The sequence below is a fragment of the Aedes albopictus genome, chromosome 3 (assembly GCF_035046485.1).
Source record: "Aedes albopictus strain Foshan chromosome 3, AalbF5, whole genome shotgun sequence".
Classification (NCBI taxonomy): Eukaryota; Metazoa; Arthropoda; class Insecta; order Diptera; family Culicidae; genus Aedes; species Aedes albopictus.
In genome coordinates this window covers 418,784,778-418,804,275 of record NC_085138.1, presented here as the reverse complement: position 1 = coordinate 418,804,275, position 19,498 = coordinate 418,784,778, and the positions used below count along the sequence as shown (strand labels likewise).

General features: G+C 44.2%; 2 protein-coding genes across 5 annotated transcripts; both read right to left on the bottom strand.

Moving 5' to 3' along the window:
* Window positions 1-5,553: 5,553 nt before the first annotated feature.
* Window positions 5,554-14,300, bottom strand: LOC115269769 (uncharacterized). Of its 4 annotated transcripts, none has more exons than XR_009998681.1 (2): window positions 5,901-14,300; window positions 5,554-5,841 (listed from the first exon to the last, which is right to left on the bottom strand). XR_009998681.1 is itself a non-coding variant. In XM_062856333.1 (2 exons), the coding sequence occupies exon 2, from the start codon at window positions 12,419-12,421 to the stop codon at window positions 7,925-7,927; it is 4,497 nt and encodes a 1,498-aa protein (XP_062712317.1). In that variant the 5' UTR covers window positions 12,422-12,519; window positions 12,579-14,300; the 3' UTR covers window positions 5,554-7,924. The 4 variants fall into 4 exon arrangements, 2 of the variants coding, with proteins under 2 accessions (XP_062712317.1, XP_062712316.1); XR_009998680.1 differs by having other exon boundaries at window positions 5,554-6,099; window positions 6,169-14,300; XM_062856333.1 differs by having other exon boundaries at window positions 5,554-12,519; window positions 12,579-14,300.
* On the bottom strand, window positions 6,284-7,759 carry LOC134291042 (uncharacterized). Its single transcript, XM_062858304.1, has one exon. It carries the CDS (start codon window positions 7,757-7,759, stop codon window positions 6,284-6,286), a length of 1,476 nt encoding a protein of 491 aa, XP_062714288.1.
* Window positions 14,301-19,498: the final 5,198 nt, after the last annotated feature.

Below are 19,498 nucleotides of genomic sequence, written 5' to 3'. Positions count from 1 at the left end.
TTTCATCTACCTACACATATTAGGCTAGACTAAAGGTTTAATAATAAGCTTATCTTTCATTGATTATTAGTAATCACTTATTTTCAATGTTCTGTAGGTATTCTGTCAGTATTACCATTCCAGAGAGCAACGTGTTTCTCAAATTCCTCTCACCCAAGAGTTGACCCCCTTGAACTGCTTGAAGGTACTTAAATCTAAGCTTATCCTTCTCACCTAAAACTATTCAACCAAATTATTGAGTACCGCACATGCTAACCGATCGATCGATGATTGATTTATTTTGACAGATCGCATAAGTGAAACCACTTATTCAATTTCGCACCAGCCTGATGGTCAATTTTCTGCCATCGATCAAGCGGTTGCCCGTAAGGCGATTACATTCGTTTTTGCACCTTTTTTTGTCCTCTTCTGCGCTGACCGTCCCGCTCACTTTACCTACTGACTTCGATTGAAAAAAAAATCACAATGTCGGTGGACCGGACCATTAGATGATGGTGGAATCGCTTTCTTCCTCATATTGGCGCATGCTCCGATCAATAACAACCGGTTCGTCTCTATGGCTCGAGCGCGATGATCAAGAACCGGATCAACGATACCGGGATCAATTTCATCGCCAAACCTTACCTGGAGCAGGTGTGACTGGTTTACGACGGTTACCGCTAGGAAGCGTGGCTTTGATGGAACCGGTGACACACGAATCCGTTATCCAAGAATATGTAAGCTGTTTCAGACAACTACGTAGTGATCTCATAGGTTCTATGCGTGGGACTTTCTGACAAAAACCTACTTGGATTCTTCTTCGTAACCAAATTATCTCAAAATCATGAGCATCTTTCCAGATCAGGAGCATCTGCTAGAATCCTGAGCAGGATTCTGCTGGAATCCTTAGCAGGATTCTGCTGGAATCCTAAGCAGGATTCTGCTGGAATCCTGAGCAGGATACTGCTGGAATCCTGAGCAAGATTCTGCTGGAATCCTGAGCAGGATTCTACTGGAATCCTGAGCAGGATTCTGCTGGAATCCTGAGCAGGATTCTGCTGGAATCCTGAGCAGGATTTTGCTGGAATCCTGAGCAGGATTTTGCTGGAATCCTGAGCAGGATTCTGCTGGAATCCTGAGCAGGATTCTGCTGGAATCCTGAGCAGGATTCTGCTGGAATCCTGAGCAGGATTCTGCTGGAATCCTGAGCAGGATTCTGCTGGAATCCTGAGCAGGATTCTGCTGGAATCCTGAGCAGGATTCTGCTGGAATCCTGAGCAGGATTCTGCTGGAATCCTGAGCAGGATTCTGCTGGAATCCTGAGCAGGATTCTGCTGGAATCCTGAGCAGGATTCTGCTGGAATCCTGAGCAGGATTCTGCTGGAATCCTGAGCAGGATTCTGCTGGAATCCTGAGCAGGATTCTGCTGGAATCCTGAGCAGGATTCTGCTGGAATCCTGAGCAGGATTCTGCTGGAATCCTGAGCAGGGTTCTGTTGGAATCCTGAGCAGGATTCTGCTGGGATGCTGAGCAGGATTCGCTTATAATTCTCAAAATTTTCGCAAAGGTTGTGTTTAGATTATTTTCTGCACAATTCTCATATTTCATGGTAAGCAGGATTCTGCTGGAATCCTGAGCAGGATTCTGCTGGAATCCTGAGCAGGATTCTGCTGGAATCCTGAGCAGGATTCTGCTGGAATCCTGAGCAGGATTCTGCTGGAATCCTGAGCAGGATTCTGCTGGAATTCTGAGCAGGATTCTGCTGGGATGCTGAGCAGGATTCGCTTATAATTCTCAAAATTTTCGCAAAGGTTGTTTTTAGATTATTTTCTGCACAATTCTCATATTTCATGGTGGAATTTCTGAAACGTATAACTCAATCAGTAGTCTTTATCCGCATTACATTTTTGAATAAATAACGTACGGAATTATAAATAGGAACTCTGTGTTAGTTCTGAAAGATGACATTGGGTTGAGTTTTGAAATAAAAACAAAAATTAAGTAAACATTTTTATATTTTGGTTGAATATAAGAGAAAGTTTTTGACATAACTTCTTGTTCTGTTGTTTATTACCAGGAAAAACCTAGTCCATTTTCCAAACATCCAAAAACTGTTCAACGGTTTGCAAGAATTTTGTGCAAAATGTTTGACAAGAATCAAACGTTTTGGAAAAAAGTGCGAAGTTTTGAAGACAATAAAAGTATCTAAGAAAATCGATGGGAAATTCGATATGATTTACAGCGACAAATACTTCAGGAAATAAAAAAATTAACATTTTAGAGTTCTTCTAGGAAATTATTGCTTCCGTTTGTTGGTTCACTACATGACTTTATCATTATCATCTTTTTTTTTGACTATTTTCGGTGATAAGTGTTCATAAGCGATGATAAGTAACTTAAAGCAAGAGGGAGTACCTAAAGAAATGATGGAGAATTGCAAGCGAACAATGAGAATGTTTTTTTTTTCTATAAAACAGCCAATCCATAGAAAAACGATATAGTGCAACTCCGATTATCGTGAAACTTGGTGGGTATGTAGTTCATCGGAAATAATTTGACCTGTATTTTTTAATTTCGTCATTAGGGTGACCAATTATCGGATAGAGTCCTAAAAAAGTTTAAAAAAACTTAAAAAAAGTTAAAAAAAACCAAAAAATTTCAAAAGATTATAAATTTTGAACCAGTCAACCGATTTTAAACCTTTTTTTTGTTTAAAAGCCATTGAATTCTAGTTTTTTAGGAAAAAATACGTTGAATGAGCTAAATTGTGTTTTTTTTTTGCAAAACATATGCAAATATATTAGTTTTTTTCACGTTTTCACGATCTCGGGACCAAAGAGATACCCTGGTTTTATATTTTTATCAGAACATTCAAGAAATTTGGCGTAACATATCAAAAAATCAGAAATGTATGTTTTTTAGTTTTTGAGCATTAGAACGTGTCGTGCAATATACACGTATTAATGGGGATACAAATTGAACCCACCAAGTTCTCCATACAAACATCGGTCATACTGTGCAGTCCCGGTTCAATATTTTTCAAAAATTCTTTCTTGGTTCCCAATCCCCTGTTCATTTTTTCTCATCTCATAACACGAACTTTCGTAAGTTTTTGTCGAGCAGTGTTATCTTCTAGTTTGCATCATTCCTTTTAAAAATGTATTAGAATAAATAAACATGTACTGAAGCTTTCGTATCTTTGGGCAAAGACCACGGTACATACATTTTTTTTTGTATGAACCAAATACCAATAATCTGAGGGAGGGGGTGTGGAAATCTCCCAAAAAATAGCTACACGATTTATGGACAGCCCCATATGATTCATCTGATGGCAACTGTTGGTCTATTGTCCTATACCATTGCTGTGCACAAATGTTCTTGATGTGGTTATAGCCAGTCTAATGATTATTGTTTTGTTTTCTTCTTACAGGTGCACATCTAAACACAAGACGGCTCGGTGAAGGTAGTAAGCAAAACAGGAAATATAATTTAACTTTTATCAGAGATATTCTGTGATACCCATAAACATATTTGCAGTCCATGAGCTATAATAAAACTCTGTTAATGAATATTGTCTGCGTTACCCAAAAAGCTGCAGTGTACCACTGGATACTGTGAGTGCAAAAGACGGACCAGTTAAAGTAGCAGTTTGGCTTTTTCTAATCGTGACTTGTTCTGTGGTTTTGTTGGTTAAAACGCCGGACTAGCGATACGAAATTGTGGGTTCGAATCCCACCAAAAGAAGTTCTAGATTATTAACTTTTTTTTTTATCAAAAAAGAACAATATTTTTTCAGGAAACGCGACATTTTTGACAAACGCGAAAAATTTGCTCGTATCAAATTGTTACGTGAAAACTGATAATTTTACACTCAAAAAACAGCATGAGAAGGAAAAAGTGTGCTATTGTTACCTGATACGAGAAGACTCCAACTATATGAAGTTTGCGCATGGAACAAAAAAAACGGATTGAGAAGAAAATCGGGGTTTTTTTATTGGTGTTTGATAGGATAGGAGAAACGATCGAGCAAGTCCGTGCACAAGGAAGGGATTTTGGGGATTAAACCCCTCCCATTGATGGCTACTCTGATTATACTCAAGCCGTCCTCTAGACCACATGCAAAAGCTACATCCACTTACTTCAGCTGCTCTAGGTCGTATCGAGGCGATTGTCCGTGCCGTACAGTACTGATGACGGAGACCATTGGGCGCAGTATGATCAATTATCATCTCTAATTCCTAATATCAGATCGTGGTCAATTCACGGTATTATCTACGGAGGTGATATCCATGTTGGACATATGGTCGGTGCTTAAAGTTGATCAGTCACAACTATAAGAAAAAGAAGAAGAGATATCCATGTGTATTGTGTAATGGTCGGTTTCCAAAGTATTACTTAAATGCATTTTCTAAAGAGTATCCACTTAATGTTGAAAGATGCTCTAACCAAATCTTTTAGGAACTGATTGCGAAATGTTGATTTGCACTGTTGCCATCCTTTTGGTATGCATTAGCTCTCTCGTAGCACAAGCACTACCGCAAACATTCCATTTCCATCTAAAAAGCAAACTAATTCCTCAACTCAAGCCGTCCATAGTAAATGGAAAATATCTTCAAAAGCCGCATGCTGGACTCGCTTCCACCACGGAGGTAAACACAACCCAAAAACGTTTGCCCATCTCAAATCGAAACGTTCAAAAATGTATGACCCTGGAACTCTGATACAATTCGGACTGGTCGAGTCCAAGTTTGGTTCGCGAACCCGGTGACATCACTTAGCTGTCGTGCAAGCGACGTCGTGCGCACCGTCCGAAAATAAATGACTTGTTTAAACAGCGTCTGGTGTCAAACCAATGATTAGCATAATTTAATTACGCTCGACAAACGAGAAATTACGCTTGAAATTAAAAGCAGGTACCCGCGTTTGTTGTTTCGACCTGTGGCAGTCAAGTCGCAGCAAAGCAGTAGCAGAGTATGTAGAGCGTGGGTCGTTTAATGCAAAAGGACTAAAGGAAATTAACTGACTTATACTGGTTGATAGTGGTGCGGTACCGTACCCCCAAGAGCACGATCAGAAAAAAACTTGTAAACCTTCCTAAGTGACGATGTTAGTCACGATTCTGGTCAGTAGCTGGTTCAGGAGAGGGAGAAATGTTAACAGGTCATGAAATTTTCAATAGGAAACGTCAAGAATCCTTTCCAGGATTCTTGATAAATCGGAAATCTGCAATTACTCAAAATCTTGCAAAGGATTCGCTTAGAATCCTGAGCGATATCCTCTGAAAATCCTGGGAAAGTTTCTTGCTGGGCAGGCCTGGGCAGGATTCATTCAGTATCCTGAGCCTGTTGAAATCAGAATCGTGAGCAGGATTCGCTCGGAATCCTTAGCAAGATTCGCTCAGAATCCTGAGCAGGCTTCTCTCAGAATCAAGATTCTCTCACAATCCTGAGCAGGATACTCTCAGAATTCTGAGCAGGATTCTCTCAGAATCCTGAGCAGGATTCTCTCAGAATCCTGAGCAGGATTCTCCCGGAATCCTGAGCAGGATTCTCCCGGAATTCTGAGCAGTAGAGGGTCTTGTTTCCCGGACTGAAAAAAATCCCGGGATTCGGGATTTTTATTTTTCATATCCCGGGATTTCCCGGGATCCCGGGAAAAATCCAAATTTTTCGAAAACCGGCAAAAAATATATGGAACAAATTCTGTAACATTTTTCTCGACTAATACAAACGTTCAATTCTTCGATACTCACAACTTCGCTATAAAAAAAATGGTAAACATTGTGTTGTAAGAGGGCAAGGGTATGCTGTCACCGGGCTGTTAGCAGCGTCACGCAGTACTTGGGTTTAGCGCAGCTTTAAACTGCAATAAGATTAATTTATTAGAATATAGCGTTTGCCTACAATTACACTGCGACTTACACTTTCGGTGTACTGGCGGAGTTTTTGCAGCCTCCTTGCCCGACACAACTAATTGGATTAGCTTTAACTGCAATCAAAGTATCGTTAGCTAATCTAGAACTATTTGCATGATTATTTTTACCTAGCACTTTACCTAATTGAATAAAGTAATAGTAGTTCACGACTTCAATATGTAGAACTCTAACTTGCAGATTCTAACCTATTTTATAGAAATGCGATTTCAATTAGTATTTCATTACCAACTAGTATAACAAATTCTCGAGCTCACTGTTTGATTAATGTAGGATAACGAATTCACTTTAGGCTAGATAGAATATCAAATTCAATCATTAGGATTTAATAATTTTGATCTTTTGAGGCAATTTCACGTTTAACTATAGCTCCTAGTCTTCTCTGCATGCCGGTTTCAATGCTTTTGCCTCGTCATCGACCTCATCTGCTTTTGACCTGTCAAGGCCATCGTTAAGCGTCGACGACACTCCGTTCGTTTGATTCGGAGCAGTGTGCCCAGAGGCAACATCCTCCCCCCCGTAACATTGGCCACCGGTTCCAATTTTACCATTAGCCAGGACGTCCAAGATAGCTAGCTTAGAGACAGATCTGCGCAGCAAGCCCCCTGCAGTTCTTACTACCGCCTGACGGACTCGTCCGTCACATCCTTTGATTACCTCCACTATGCGTCCCCTGATCCAGTTGTTCCTTTTACTGTCGTCTATGATCATCACCAAATCTCCAGTGCTAACCATCTTCACTTCACCAAACCACTTGGTCCTTTTTGTTAGGGTCGGTAACATTTCGCGGATCCATCGTTTCCAGAAGCCGTCTAGTTGATGGTTGATCAAATGCCAAGTATTTTGGAGGGCGGCTGAGTTGTCAGTTGGTTCAACAACCGGCTGTCGTACACCACTTGAGCTTCCTAACAAAAAATGATTCGGAGTCAATGCTTCGGTTTCCTCTGCGTCCAGAGGGAGATAAGTGAGTGGTCGGCTGTTGACCATGCTTTCCGCTTCAGAGACAAACGTCAAAAGAGATTCATCATCCAGTTTCCTGTCGGAATTGTAGGCGCCCAGCATTGCCTGCTTAACTGAACGCACCATACGTTCCCACGCCCCACCCATGTGGGGTGACGCTGGTGGGATGAAGAACCATTTGGTGGTCGTGCTTGTTATGGTTGCAGCAACTCCCTGCTGAATTTGCTTCATCAATATACGTTCGGCACCGTGGAAGTTGGTGCCGTTGTCTGAGTAAATTTCTGCCGGTGCACCTCGGCGACACACGAAACGGCGAATAGACTTTACGCAAGCTTCCGTCGATAGACTACAAACTACTTCACAATGTACAGCTCGAATGGTCAAACAAGTGAAGAGAGCAATCCATCGTTTTGCATTACCTCGCCCGACTTTTACCACCAGTGGTCCGAAGAAATCCAATCCTACGTAGGTGAACGGCCTAGCAAACGTTGCTAGACGAGCCGGTGGAAGAGGGGCCATCCGTGGGATCTGAGGAACCGCTTTGCGCAACTTGCAAATCAAACATTCACTGCTGATCTTCTTGACAGTCACTCTGAGTCGAGGTACATGATACAGCTGCCGAATTTCGTTCACAACCGTCTCGAAGTTGGCATGCTTGAACTTTCGATGGAATGCATGAAGTATGAGACTCGTGACGCGATGACTTCTTGGTAGAATGGATGGGAACTTCATTCCCACCTCCGCATGCTTAGCCGCTCCTATTCTTCCGTCAACCCGCAAAACGCCAAACTCGTCAATGTACGGCGTAGAACGATACAGTGAACTGTTGATCTCTAAACCTTTTCGCTCGGATGGTGGACGCTCACGATCCTGTGTAAGGACCGACATTTCTTCGGGATAGTATTGCCACTGTGCCAATCGTATCAGCGTTGCTTCAGCCTGCTGTAGCTCCTCTTGAGTCAAGTGCCCGCTTAACCTCGCCTTGCCGTAACACGTTCGTTTCAAGTTGGCAATGTATCTATGTACGTAGGCTGTAGTTCTATGGAGTCTTTCTCAACTTGAAAATCGATCGTAGTCAATTACTGAAGGTATTGGTGTGGCTTGCAAATGCATATTACATGCACGTAGTTCTTCTTCTACTGTTTGCTGATGTGTAGTCTGCGCTGGCCACTCTTCGATGGGTTTCAACAGAAAAGGAGGTCCGTTAAACCATATCCCATCAGCGTCCAGGGTGGGGCCGCTTCCCCATTTTGTTGCCAAATCCGCCGGATTCAACTTTGATGGTACCCACCACCACTCGCTGGCATCTGTCTCCATTAGAACTTCACCGATCCTGCATGCTACGTACTGCTTATACTTTCGAGGATCTGCTCTCAGCCACGCCAGAACTGTTGTGGAGTCTGACCATAAGTATCGCTGTTTTACAGTTATGGTATGGGCTTCCAGAACGAAGTGTAATAAGCGGGTCCCGAGAACAGCCGCTTGTAGCTCGAGACGGGGTATCGATAACGGCTTAAGCGGTGCCACCTTGGTTTTGGCCGCCACTAATGCGCATCTTGGTGCCCCATTCAGGTCGATAATCCGGAAGTAGGCGACAGCAGCATATGCTCCTTCACTCGCATCTACAAAAATGTGTAGCTGTACTTCCTTGTAGTATTGTGCCGTGGCGTTCATGAAATAACATCGGGGAATCTGTATGGTAGATACATGTCGAAGAACCGCGATCCATTTCTGCCAACGCTCCCACTGTTCATTGCTGATTGTTTGATCCCATTGTATTCCGGCACGCCATACATCCTGCAGCAAAATTTTGCCGTGGACGAATAGGAAACTCAACAGGCCCAAAGGATCGAAGAAGCTCATTAGGCAACGTAGAACCTGCCGTTTCGTGGGTACGATATTTCCCGCAATGATTTCCTGTACGTCTTCTTTAAGTTGTGTACAGAAGCTAAGCTGATCCTCGCCAACTAACCACAGCATTCCGAGAACACGTTCAAACTGATTGCCTTTGTCCAGAAACAGATGCTTCCGGTCATTATCTTCTGCTGCTCCTACTCGATGCAGTACTATAGTACTGTTGGAGTTCCAGTTCGTAAGTTCGAAACCACCTTGGATGTGAATAAACTTTACTTGTTCCGCAGTTTCTGCTGCATCCGCCTCCGTCTCGAAGCTTGCCAAATAATCATCCACGTAATGGTTGTGAATGATTTCCTCTGCAGCTCTTGGAAATTCTTCCGCGTATTCCGTTGCATTCCTGTTCTTCACATATTGTGCAGAGGCCGGTGAGCACGTTGATCCAAACGTTGCAACGTCCATGATAAAAATATCTGGACTGCTTGATGGTTCGTTTCGCCACAAGAATCGCTGGGATTGACGATCGGCTTCACGGATTCTAACCTGATGAAACATCTCCTTAATATCCGCTGAGACTGCTACCGAATATTGCCGGAAACGTACCAAAACCGCTAACAACGAAGTCAGCTGATCCGGACCTTTAAGCAGAAGGGAATTGAGGGATACCCCATTCACCGTAGCAGCCGCGTCCCAAATGAGACGCACCTTTTCCGGCTTCTTTGGATTGACTACGGCTCCGAGAGGAAGATACCAGACCCTTCTTAAGTCTGCCGATCGTAACTCCTTTTCGCTGGCACGGTGAGCATAACCCTTCTGTTGATATTCGTTGATTTGACGTTCCAGGTTATCTTTTAAAGACGGATTCTTCTTCATGCGTCTCTCCAAACACTCCAATCTTCGCACCGCAGCTCCGTAGCTTTCGGGAAACTCGATTTCCTCTTCTCTCCACAATAACCCGGTTTCGAACCTATCGCCGACTCGGACCGTGGTTTGCTGCAGAAGTTCCTGTGCTCTTTTATTTTCGGCCGAAACTGGTTCACTCGTCGATGTTGCACCGGCATCCTCCAAGATAAAATAATCCTTTATCAGATCATGAAGATTGCGATCACAGTTGCACTCACAAGCATGGACGTTGACTGAATTTGACGTGGAGGAGCCATTTCCTCCATAGATGCACCACCCGAGCCGCGTCTTAGTAGCTACCGGCTCATTGAAACTTCCTTCCTTAACTTTCAGCGGGACGGTTAAGTGCAGATTGTTGACTCCAATGAGTAGACGTGGCAAAGCGTTCTCATAGCCTGAAATTGGTAAGCCATTGAGATATGGAAATCTGTCTCTGAGGTCGTCTAGACGAAGCGTCTGACCTGGCAGGGCCAGTTTTTTCACGGTGCGCACGTCGTCGAGATTCAGACGTTTTCCCTTATCCACGCCAGATATATCTAGCCGCAGCTGCTTCGAATTTTCTTCCATCCTGGACACATTCCCGGTCCAAGTGATGCACAACGGAACACTCCTACCATCAACGCCAAGTTCTCGAGTAAGTTCTTCGTCGATAAGTGTCAGCTGTGATCCATCGTCGAGGAAGGCAAAGGTTGTCACTGCCTTTCGAGGTCCATAAAGCGTCACTGGAATGACTCGGAACAGTAGTGACTGATTCAGCAGGCGATGAGTGTGGTTTCCCGCCGCTTCTACGTTCTGCGTCTCTACTTCACGCGGAGCTGGCTCGCTTCGGTTTGAATGGAGCAGGGGATGATGACGAAAGGTACACCCATTGATACCGCACTGAGCAGCATTTCGGCAACTTCTTTTGCCGTGGGCACAAAGACAACTTCTACATAGTTCATGAAATTGCACTGTTTTCCAGCGATCATTGATGGATAGCGCTTTGAAAGCATCACATTCCCGAACGCGATGTCCACGATTTTTACAGATGCAGCAAATCCTTTCATCGTCCTTTGGCCATTCCTGTTCGTTGAAATGGGTGTTGATAGATGTCCTGGGTTTGGGTTTTGTTTTTTCGGTGCAACTACTCGTGTACAGCGTAACTTTGCTCGCCGCGACCATGATGCCCTCCATGAAGTTGCTGAAGGTCTTCAGGTTCACCTCGGGATATCTCTGCATGTAACTCGCCCAATCCATTTTCACGTGCGCAGGTAGCTTGTCCACCAACTCCATCAACAAGTAGGGATTCGTCAGATGAGGCTGCTGTCCTGCTGCTACAAGATGGTCACACAAACTCTGCACAGCCAGACCAAACTCGATGAGCGTCTCTAGTTTGTCAGATCTCGGCGCTGGGGTTGACCGCAGTTTGTTTAAAAGAACATTAATAAGCAGTTCCGGTCGGCCGTACAAAAGACGCAGAGTACTTAACACTTGTGGTACTGATTCTGGTAACAAGAGACGGCTTCGAACAGATTCGTATGCTGCACCTTTCAAGCACCGTTGAAGTCTCGCAAGGTTTTCCACTTTAGAATAGCCACACGCGACGGTAGTATTTTCGAACGCACTTATGAAGATAGGCCACTCCGCGGGATCACCGGAGAACATCGGTAAGTCGCGAGGCATTACCTGACGCGCGGCTAACTGCGAGGGGGAAGGGGCTTGCTCGGTTACGTTGGGTACTATTGACGGGGAAGGCGCGATTGACTGCATGTTAGTAACATGTGGATCTGTATTTGCTCTATGAGCAATGCAAGATTCGTTCTCTCCCATGGTTAAAGGAAGCGGAACGGTAGGGTAAACATGCCCTTGTATTATGGGCTCTGTTGCAAAAACTTGTGGTGCGCTCTGGACAATAGGAGACACACCAATTGACCCTAATTTTGCTAGCAAATCTTTATATGCATCGTCGCTCGTTTGAGCGGAAATTTTATCTTTTGGCTTTGGAACAATGGTTGGCTTACCTGGATGTAGTACGGGGGGTACAGAGGATGTGAAATTACCTTTAGCTGTCCATACATTACCATCGCGGATCGGTTCACAACTATTCGGAACTATTTTTGGAATCGCGCCTTTGTTTTGCTGCTGATTTCCATCCTGGGGCGACGAGTCAGAAGAGACTAGTTGCATGGGGACGTTCAGTTGATTCGGGTGCACCGGCTTCTCCGATCGTTGAATGACGTCAGCGGTGCGGCCGACGGTTGACGGCGTTGCTTCTTCGGCTTCTTCACGTAGAACATCTTGGTCTGCTTCTGACGCTACGCCGATGACCACTCCACCAACTGCACCCTCGACTTCCTGGCTTTCGACAAGATTTTCGACCCAAGCACTAACACGCCTCATGCTCGATGGTCGGCTAACTTGGCTACGCCGGGTGGCGTTTTCTCTTTCAGCGAGCTGATCCTCCAGCAGTTTATATTTCTCCTGCATGGCCTTTCTCTCGTTCTCGAGAGCTCGTTTTTCTGCCTCCCATTCGCGCTGCTGTATAGCGCGCTCTTCCTCGATTTGTTTCAGCCGGAGCGAAATACGAGCTGAGCTGCTGCTGGATGCTACGCTTAATGGTAGGCAAGTGCGGCAGGTCCACGGCCGCTGCGATATTGATTTTGTGACTCCCGCACAGCGCATGTGCCACCAGCTGTCACACTGGTCACACTGTACGAAATCGTCGTACGAATCGGGGCGCGAACAGCTGACGCAGCCTCCCTCTCGTATTGGATCCGACGATATCAGGAGCTTATTCTTCGATTGAGTACTCATATCGAAAGTTTTAAAGATGTGTTGTAAGAGGGCAAGGGTATGCTGTCACCGGGCTGTTAGCAGCGTCACGCAGTACTTGGGTTTAGCGCAGCTTTAAACTGCAATAAGATTAATTTATTAGAATATAGCGTTTGCCTACAATTACACTGCGACTTACACTTTCGGTGTACTGGCGGAGTTTTTGCAGCCTCCTTGCCCGACACAACTAATTGGATTAGCTTTAACTGCAATCAAAGTATCGTTAGCTAATCTAGAACTATTTGCATGATTATTTTTACCTAGCACTTTACCTAATTGAATAAAGTAATAGTAGTTCACGACTTCAATATGTAGAACTCTAACTTGCAGATTCTAACCTATTTTATAGAAATGCGATTTCAATTAGTATTTCATTACCAACTAGTATAACAAATTCTCGAGCTCACTGTTTGATTAATGTAGGATAACGAATTCACTTTAGGCTAGATAGAATATCAAATTCAATCATTAGGATTTAATAATTTTGATCTTTTGAGGCAATTTCACGTTTAACTATAGCTCCTAGTCTTCTCTGCATGCCGGTTTCAATGCTTTTGCCTCGTCATCGACCTCATCTGCTTTTGACCTGTCAAGGCCATCGTTAAGCGTCGACGACACTCCGTTCGTTTGATTCGGAGCAGTGTGCCCAGAGGCAACACATTGTTTTTTTATTATTACTTAGGCTATGCATCCGCCCCATATTTATTCTTCAAAGGAAAAAATGATTTAGATATTTGCGTAGCTGGAACTTTTTTGACGATGAAATTTCTAGAGCAAAACTCAAAATCTTGAACATTTTAAGAGTGTAGGACATACATCAGTCCAAGGTGGAAATTTTGTTAACTGCTGGCGATTTATATTCCTAGAGGAAATTATTGTGCGTTGCATGAAAAGGACAACTATGATGACTATTTTCCAGGGCCCTCAATGGTGAACCAAATTCAATCGCAATGCAAATGTCACGTGCGGTCGCAGTACTCAACACATCACCTGGCTATGTGGCGACCTTTTTTCAACAATTATCAAAGAGCGCTATGATTGAAAATTTGAAAACAAGTCTGTTTTCCTAGGCGACTATCTCGCGCGTATCGAATGTATTCTGAAAATGTGCCAAGTAATTGCTCATGAAAACATGAATGGATTATTCTTAAAAAATTATCCAGATAATAAGAAAAGGTGTAATGTAGCACTTTAGTAATACACCCTTCTTAAGCATCAGACTTCCTGAATAGGTCTGTCAGAAATGGCTACAAGGATTCAAGATATCCCTAGATAATTCTGCAATAGTTCCGTTTGAAAATATTACACATATGGAACGGACTTGGTGTGATGGTTGAAGCACCTGACTATCACACCTGAGTTATTACTCGGAAAGCGTGGGTCCCGAGATGAGCTAACCTAGGGCAAAAAATCTCATTATTACAGATAAAAAAAAAATACATATATTTCGTGAAAAAAATTTCAACAAACTCTAATACTGAAAACAATGCAATGAATCATTATATTAATTCCACGAATACTACCAGAACAGCCCAATTATTATCAATAAATCTAGAAAATACACATTCTGATATTTTACCAAAAAATATGTATGTTTATTTTTAAAAATCTCTACCAAAACTTGATTTCTGTTTAAAAAAAAAAAAAAGATGGCCAGTGCACTTGTTAGGTAATGTAGAATCGAATACAACATTGATTAACAAAATTTAAAGTGAATAGTTATGTTTTCAGACGCCGCACTTTTGCCATTTTTCAAATTTTCGGGAAATCCCGGGAATTCAGGTAACATATCCCGGGATTCGGGATTTTTCAGATCCCGGGATATCCCGGGATTTTTGTCCCGGGAAATCCCGGGCAAGACCCTCTACTGAGCAGGATTCTCCCGGAATCCTGAGCAAGATTCTCCCGGAATCCTGAGCAGGATTCTCCCGGAATCCTGAGCAGGATTCTCCCGGAATTCTGAGCAGGATTCTCCTGGAATCCGGAGCAGGATTCGCCCGGAATCCTGAGCAGGATTCTCCCGGAATCCTGAGCAGGATTCTCCCGGAATCCTGAGCAGGATTCTCCCGGAATCCTGAGCAGGATTCTCCCGGAATGAATTATCTACATCGGCTGTTTTCCTACTCTCCGCATCGACCAATGTGGCGCTAGCTTCTATGCGCGAAAAATCGCTAATAGTAAATCGCAAAAATATTGTATGGCGAATACCATCTAAAGGCAAATTCTTCAAAGTGGAACACATTATTCGAAAAAATATTTGGTAGTGGTTGTGCACAACGGTGATCACTATTAAACCTACCAAATATTTTTTCGGGAAAAGCTTTGTATTTCAAGTAATTCAAGTTTAGATGCATTTCGCCATACAAAATTAAATTGATTTACTCTTGCTGATCAACTGTGGCTGCGCGCAAAGCGGGTAGTCCATTCTGAGCAGGATTCTCCCGGAATTCTGAGCAGGATTCTCCCGGAATCCTGAGCAGGATTCTCCCGGAATCCTGAGCAGGATTCTCCCGGAATCCTGAGCAGGATTCTCCCGGAATCCTGAGCAGGATTCTCCCGGAATCCTGAGCAGGATTCTCCCGGAATCCTGAGCAGGATTCTCCCGGAATCCTGAGCAGGATTCTCCCGGAATCCTGAGCAGGATTCTCCCGGAATCCTGAGCAGGATTCTCCCGGAATCCTGAGCAGGATTCTCCCGGAATCCGGAGCAGGATTCGCCCGGAATCCGGAGCAGGATTCGCCCGGAATCCGGAGCAGGATTCTCCCGGAATCCTGAGCAGGATTCTCCCGGAATCCTGAGCAGGATTCTCCCGGAATCCTGAGCAGGATTCTCCCGGAATCCTGAGCAGGATTCTCCCGGAATCCTGAGCAGGATTCTCCCGGAATCCTGAGCAGGATTCTCCCGGAATCCTGAGCAGGATTCTCCCGGAATCCTGAGCAGGATTCTCCCGGAATCCTGAGCAGGATTCTCCCGGAATCCTGAGCAGGATTCTCCCGGAATCCTGAGCAGGATTCTCCCGGAATCCTGAGCAGGATTCTCCCGGAATCCTGAGCAGGATTCTCCCGGAATCCTGAGCAGGATTCTCCCGGAATCCTGAGCAGGATTCTCCCGGAATCCTGAGCAGGATTCTCCCGGAATCCTGAGCAGGATTCTCCCGGAATCCTGAGCAGGATTCTCCCGGAATCCTGAGCAGGATTCTCCCGGAATCCTGAGCAGGATTCTCCCGGAATCCTGAGCAGGATTCTCCCGGAATCCTGAGCAGGATTCTCCCGGAATCCTGAGCAGAATTCTCCCGGTATCCTGAACAGGATTCTCTCAGAATCCTGAGCAGGATTTTCTCTGGTTCCGGGAGAACTTGCCCAGGATTCCGGGAGAATCCTGCCCAGGATTCCGGGAGAATCCTGCCCATGATTCCGGGAGAATCCTGCCCAGGATTCCGGGAGAATCCTGCCCAGGATTCCGGGAGAATCCTGCTCCGGATTCCGGGAGAATCCTGCTCCGGATTCCGGGAGAATTCTGCTCAGGATTCTGAGAGAATCCTGCTCCGGATTCCGGGAGAATCCTGCTCCGGATTCCGGGAGAATCCTGCTCAGGATTCTGAGGGAATCCTGCTCAGGATTTTGAGAGAATCCTGCTCAGGATTCTGAGAGAATCCTGCTCAGGATTCTGAGAGAATCCTGCTCAGGATTCTGAGAGAATCCTGCTCAGGATTCTGAGAGAATCCTGCTCAGGATTCTGAGAGAATCCTGCTCAGGATTCTGAGAGAATCCTGCTCAGGATTCTGAGAGAATCCTGCTCAGGATTCTGAGAGAATCCTGCTCAGGATTCTGAGAGAATCCTGCTCAGGATTCTGAGAGAATCCTGCTCAGGATTCTGAGAGAATCCTGCTCAGGATTCTGAGAGAATCCTGCTCAGGATTCTGAGAGAATCCTGTTCAGGATTCTGAGAGAATCCTGCTCAGGATTCTGAGAGAATCCTGCTCAGGATTCTGAGAGAATCCTGCTCAGGATTCTGAGAGAATCCTGCTCAGGATTCTGAGAGAATCCTGCTCAGGATTCTGAGAGAATCCTGTTCAGGATTCTGAGAAAATCCTGCTCAGGATTCTGAGAGAATCCTGCTCAGGATTCTGAGAGAATCCTGCTCAGGATTCTGAGAGAATCCTGCTCAGGATTCTGAGAGAACCCTGCTCAGGATTCTGAGAGAATCCTGCTCAGGATTCTGAGAGAATCCTGAGCAGGATTCGCGCTGCATCTACGTTGAATATTATTCGCTTTTCTCTGCATCAAGCAGTCGACCACCACCCATTGTCGATCATAAATTCTTACCTCCTGAGCAGGGTGTTGACTGGCCCGCTGTTGGAACGAGGAAATGCAAATTATCACATTACTGTCACAAACGAGTGGGCACGGCGCGATGTGTACGCATCGAACGCCACAGACTTGAGTGATAAATATTGCACTCCATCAAACATTAGACTCCTGCGCGCGGTGCCTGCCCTGGCACCTCCCATTCGTTGTTCTCCTCAAGAAATGCATAAAAATTATTAGAATCGCCTCGCCCTTTGGCTGAGATTAGTGCAAGAAGGAGGAAAAAATATGCTAATTCATGCACTAAGTAAGGTTATTAACTGAAACTAATCACCAAGCGTCTCCTCTGTTAGGGATGTTGGGACCTGTTAGGCGGAGGGTACCCGAGGTATTCGACGACGTGGCGACCAGCGGCGGGCGGGCTGCTGCAAATGCAAATGAAGCTCAACAACGTCGTGCTTAATTAACTTTCTGCATTAAATCATTTTATCGATTGCCTCGGGTTGGGTTTTCTTAGTCTGCATCCGCGAAGTCAGCAGCTCTCGGTCCACAGCGCGAGCAAGCGCGCGCTAGGGAAGGTAATTATCCCATTAAAGGCGGATGGTGTGGATGAGGCTGCGAGAGGAGCGGCTCCTCCAGCAATGCTCAAATATGAGGAAGAAAGTGTGTGGGCTGCGGTGGTGGTTGCAGTTTATTTTCATTGGAAGTCGGAGGAGCATTTACGGTGTGGAGCGACATGGGTTTTCGCTTAGAATCGAGTGCAAGGTTGAGGAGGTTGGTTCGGAATGGGTTCATCGACGACGGACGGATGAACGAATGGACGGAGGCACAGACAGAGGGTGCTCCTTGAGATTTATGGTTGCGATCGCAGTAGAACACGGTTCCCGTGGGCAATTAATGGGGAAATTTATATGCAATCTCGAGGTAATGAATATTGCGGGAAGTCAACGCGGGGGTCTTAAGTATTCTTATCGCATAGAACGCTGTTGTTGTTTCGTTTTGATGGCTGATGATGGGTGTTCCGTGATTTGTGGGGACGCGTCGTTCTTTGTTGTGCGTAGACGGGTGAGGTGGATGGTTATGAAGAGGACTAGGTTGTATCGATCCGCTTGAAGGTGAAGGACGCTTCCTGATTGAAGCCTTGTTGATCGACTATTAATTGACGAATTATTTAAATTTCTCTTAGGTTCAGTACGGAAATGAGAGTATTATTACTGCAACTACGGGATGAGACACTTGCTGATTGAGAGAGATGTGAGTGAACCCTGGTGGTTTGTAGACATATTCTGCTTCCTTGGCTCACTGCGCCACTTAGGAATTCTATCTAGAGCTGTTTGCACTTTGCAATTACTTGTTGACAATATATGAGGTTAAGATTCGATTACTTACGTCCAATGTTGTTGGACGTCGTCTTCAGCCGGAGGCTGAACATTAGCTTGTGCTAGACAACGGGTAACATATTTCTCCAGTTGAAGTGGTAATCGAACCCACTCTTTGTGGTTTACAATACTACGTGCTCTATCATTCTGCCTTTGTTATGATTATCAGTGTGGAATGTAACGCTTCAAATATGCTAATTATATGTCAGCGGAATTTGTATCGTGTACTCAGACAGAAAATCTCTTGTCTGAAACAACTTTCGGTCGAGCAGTGAATTGAACCAATTATTTCCTGACTTTATTGTCTACTACCATTGGAGACTTAATCAAATCTGTTTTTGACACTGATTTTAGACTTTCGGATGTTACGGCATAGCGTGTTTGACAGCTGCCTGTTCTGTGCAAACCCGCATGTGCTTTCTGTTTAAGGGGCTGTCCATAAACTACGTGGTTATTTTTTTGGGACTTCTCAACCACACACCCCCCCCCCGCGTGGTCATTAGTCCATACAATTTTTTTTATTCGTCCATACAAAACGGTCATTGGCCAAACCCCCCCCCCCCTCATGACCACGTGGTTTATGGACAGCCCCTAACGTCTTAAGGCGAAACTGGAAGTATTTTCTCATTTTTTAAGTTTTTAATTTTTTATTAAATAATGAAGCAATATTTTCAATATCGGTTTTCGTGCACATGTAGAGTATGGATCAGGGTATCTCCTAATTTTTTTACGCGGTAGAAAATGTTTTTCATTTTTTTTCAAAAAACACTTTTTAGTGAAATTTTGTTCAAAAATGGTTTCTACAAAAACGAAATACATTTTCTACCGCGTAAAAAAATCTGAAGATACCCTGATCCATACTCTACATGTGCACGAAAACCGATTTTAAAAATATTGCTTCGTTATTTAATAAAAAATCAAAAACCAAAATATGAGGAAATGCTTCCAGTTTCGCCTTAATGTTAAACTTTCATTCAGCATAACGTCCGTATGACAAACACCTATATCCAAACGGGGTACCATCATCAAAGATACCATCCCTTTAAAATACTTTCTTTAATTTACTCCTTAGTAAATCCTCTTTGGAGCCACCATAGAATGCCAAAATTGATGGCAGTGAGGATTTCCTCTTTGAAGCTTACCTGTTGCTTGAGTTAACCAACACATGGATTTCTGTCGACGGTTCAGCAGCTAGAAAATCCTCTATGTAGTCAGACCAAACCTTTCGATCAAATTTGTAATATATTTTGAACTTCTCGATTTTGTAATATATTTTGAACTTCTGAAGTTTTTCAATACTTTTATTTTCTCTATGGACCTTATGGTGTTCATATTGGCAGCAGAACCTTTTTTTGTGCTGATAAAAGGACTAT